A 1,763-nucleotide genomic window follows, 5' to 3' on the forward strand; every position below is an offset into this window, starting at 1 on the left:
AGGTGCAGCCCCTGCCTGGGGCAGTGCAGCCCTGCATTGGTGTTCATGCCCGGGGTGCTGGCCATGTCCCAGCTAGTCTGGTGGGTCATTTTGTTTCCCTGGCTGCTGGATTTGCTTCTGCCCTTGCCAGTAGAGCTGGGGATGGACAGGAGGGATAACAGAGGCAATTCTGGTGCCAGAGTTGACATACCTCTTCCTTTCTTTCCACCAATTGCAGCGAACCCTCAGAACACGGCCCTGTCTCCCTTCTCAAGAGAGCTCCAAAACCAAAGGCCTCGTTCCCTACCAGGCTGCTCCGTGGTCCTCCCCGTCCCGTGGGATCCTCCCGCTCTGCCCACATGATGGGAACGATGCCGTGAGGGCTGTTGGAGCTGGGCAGAGCCATGACAGAGCCCCACAGGGTGTCGTTCACCACGCTGCACGGGCCCCTGAGCAGCAGCTTCCTGAAGAGGTCGCGGAAGGAGGACGAGCAGCCCCCGGAGCCCGAGGCCGCGGCCACGGCCGTGCGCATCACCCTCACCCTCTTCGAGCCCGACCACAAGCGCTGCCCCGAGTTCTTCTACCCAGACCTCCTCAAGAGCTGCCGAGGGAAGGTGAAAGGGGGTTCCTCGGGTGACAAGGTGAGTGTCCTCCTGGCTCTGAGGAACTCGACTGGTAGCTGAAGGTTTCAGAGGCTGGTTTGGGGGTGCTTGAGAGCTGGTGCTGGGCCTGCTGTGAGGTGCTGTGAGGTGGGAGGAAGGTGGGAGGCAGCACTGCAGGTGAGGGCAGAGAGGCAGAATCCCTCCCTGACCTGCTGCCCACACTGAGATCAGCCCAGCACTTAGGGCGTTCTGAGCTGGGTGATGTTCAGCCTCTCATCCACCAACACCCCTCAGTCCTTCCTCCAGGGCTGCTCTTCATCCCCAGCCTGGATTGGTACTGTGGCTGTACCAAACACTGTCCTAAGGGCTGGGTTGTCTGAGCTTCTGCCCAGATGTTCCAGTTGGGATGGGTCTAATTCATGATATTTTGGTGGCAGCAGGATTGACTCTGATGTCTGTGTCTGTCTTGTTTCTACAGAAGAAAGAACCAGCTGATCCCTTCAACAATGAGGAGAAGGAAAGGCATAAAGTGGAGGCTCTTGCTAGGAAGTTTGAAGAAAAATACGTATGTGTTCCTTCTATCTGTGGTGTTATCCCTTGGGCTGGGCAGTGCTGGTTAGTGCTCACTGGCTTTCAGGCTCCTGTTCTCCTCCAGTCCTTTTCCTGGTTGGCACATGCTGGTTTTTATGTTCCTTTGCTGCCTCAGGGCTGCCAGAATACTTCAGGTTCATTCTTAGATCAGGTGAGTCTGATTAAAGTGAACGACATGAACTCAAGTGAGCAGCAAATTACTTACTGTAATTAATAACATTTAATTGCCTTAAGCAAAAATGAATGCCTAGGCCTCGTTGCTGTGGCAGGATGTGATCTGGCAGCTCTGAGCACAGGGCTGTGCTGAGGCTGCTGCACTCAGGAGAGTACTGCAGAGCCCGAGACACAGATCTGCCTGTTCCCTTCTGTCCTTCCTTGCTTTCCTGTCCTTCCTTCTGTCCTTCCACTCCATTATCTCTGTAGCTGGCAATAAAACCATGTTGTGTTTTACATCTGGTACTTTTGGGGAGCAAGTTGTATATTGTCTTCTGATCCAAATTGGACCCATGGGTCCCCCTAACGTGCTGTGGTGCCTGCAGGACTGAGCCTGTGCCCAGTGCAGCAGTTACGGAGGAGCAATCCTGGCAGGAA

General features: G+C 55.1%; 1 protein-coding gene across 1 annotated transcript in view; it reads left to right on the top strand.

Moving 5' to 3' along the window:
• Nucleotides 1-383: 383 nt before the first annotated feature.
• The window catches only part of UBN1 (ubinuclein 1), a gene marked incomplete at its 3' end in the record, with an annotated part of 13,208 nt that continues 11,828 nt past the window's right edge, over nucleotides 384-1,763 (top strand). Inside the window, exons 1-2 of the mRNA XM_009072935.1 lie at nucleotides 384-620; nucleotides 1,060-1,146. Of these exons, the coding sequence (XP_009071183.1) occupies nucleotides 384-620; nucleotides 1,060-1,146 (324 nt within the window). The remainder of the gene's footprint in view (nucleotides 621-1,059; nucleotides 1,147-1,763) is intronic.

This window comes from Acanthisitta chloris, unplaced genomic scaffold (assembly GCF_000695815.1).
Source record: "Acanthisitta chloris isolate BGI_N310 unplaced genomic scaffold, ASM69581v1 scaffold3814, whole genome shotgun sequence".
Classification (NCBI taxonomy): domain Eukaryota; kingdom Metazoa; phylum Chordata; class Aves; order Passeriformes; family Acanthisittidae; genus Acanthisitta; species Acanthisitta chloris.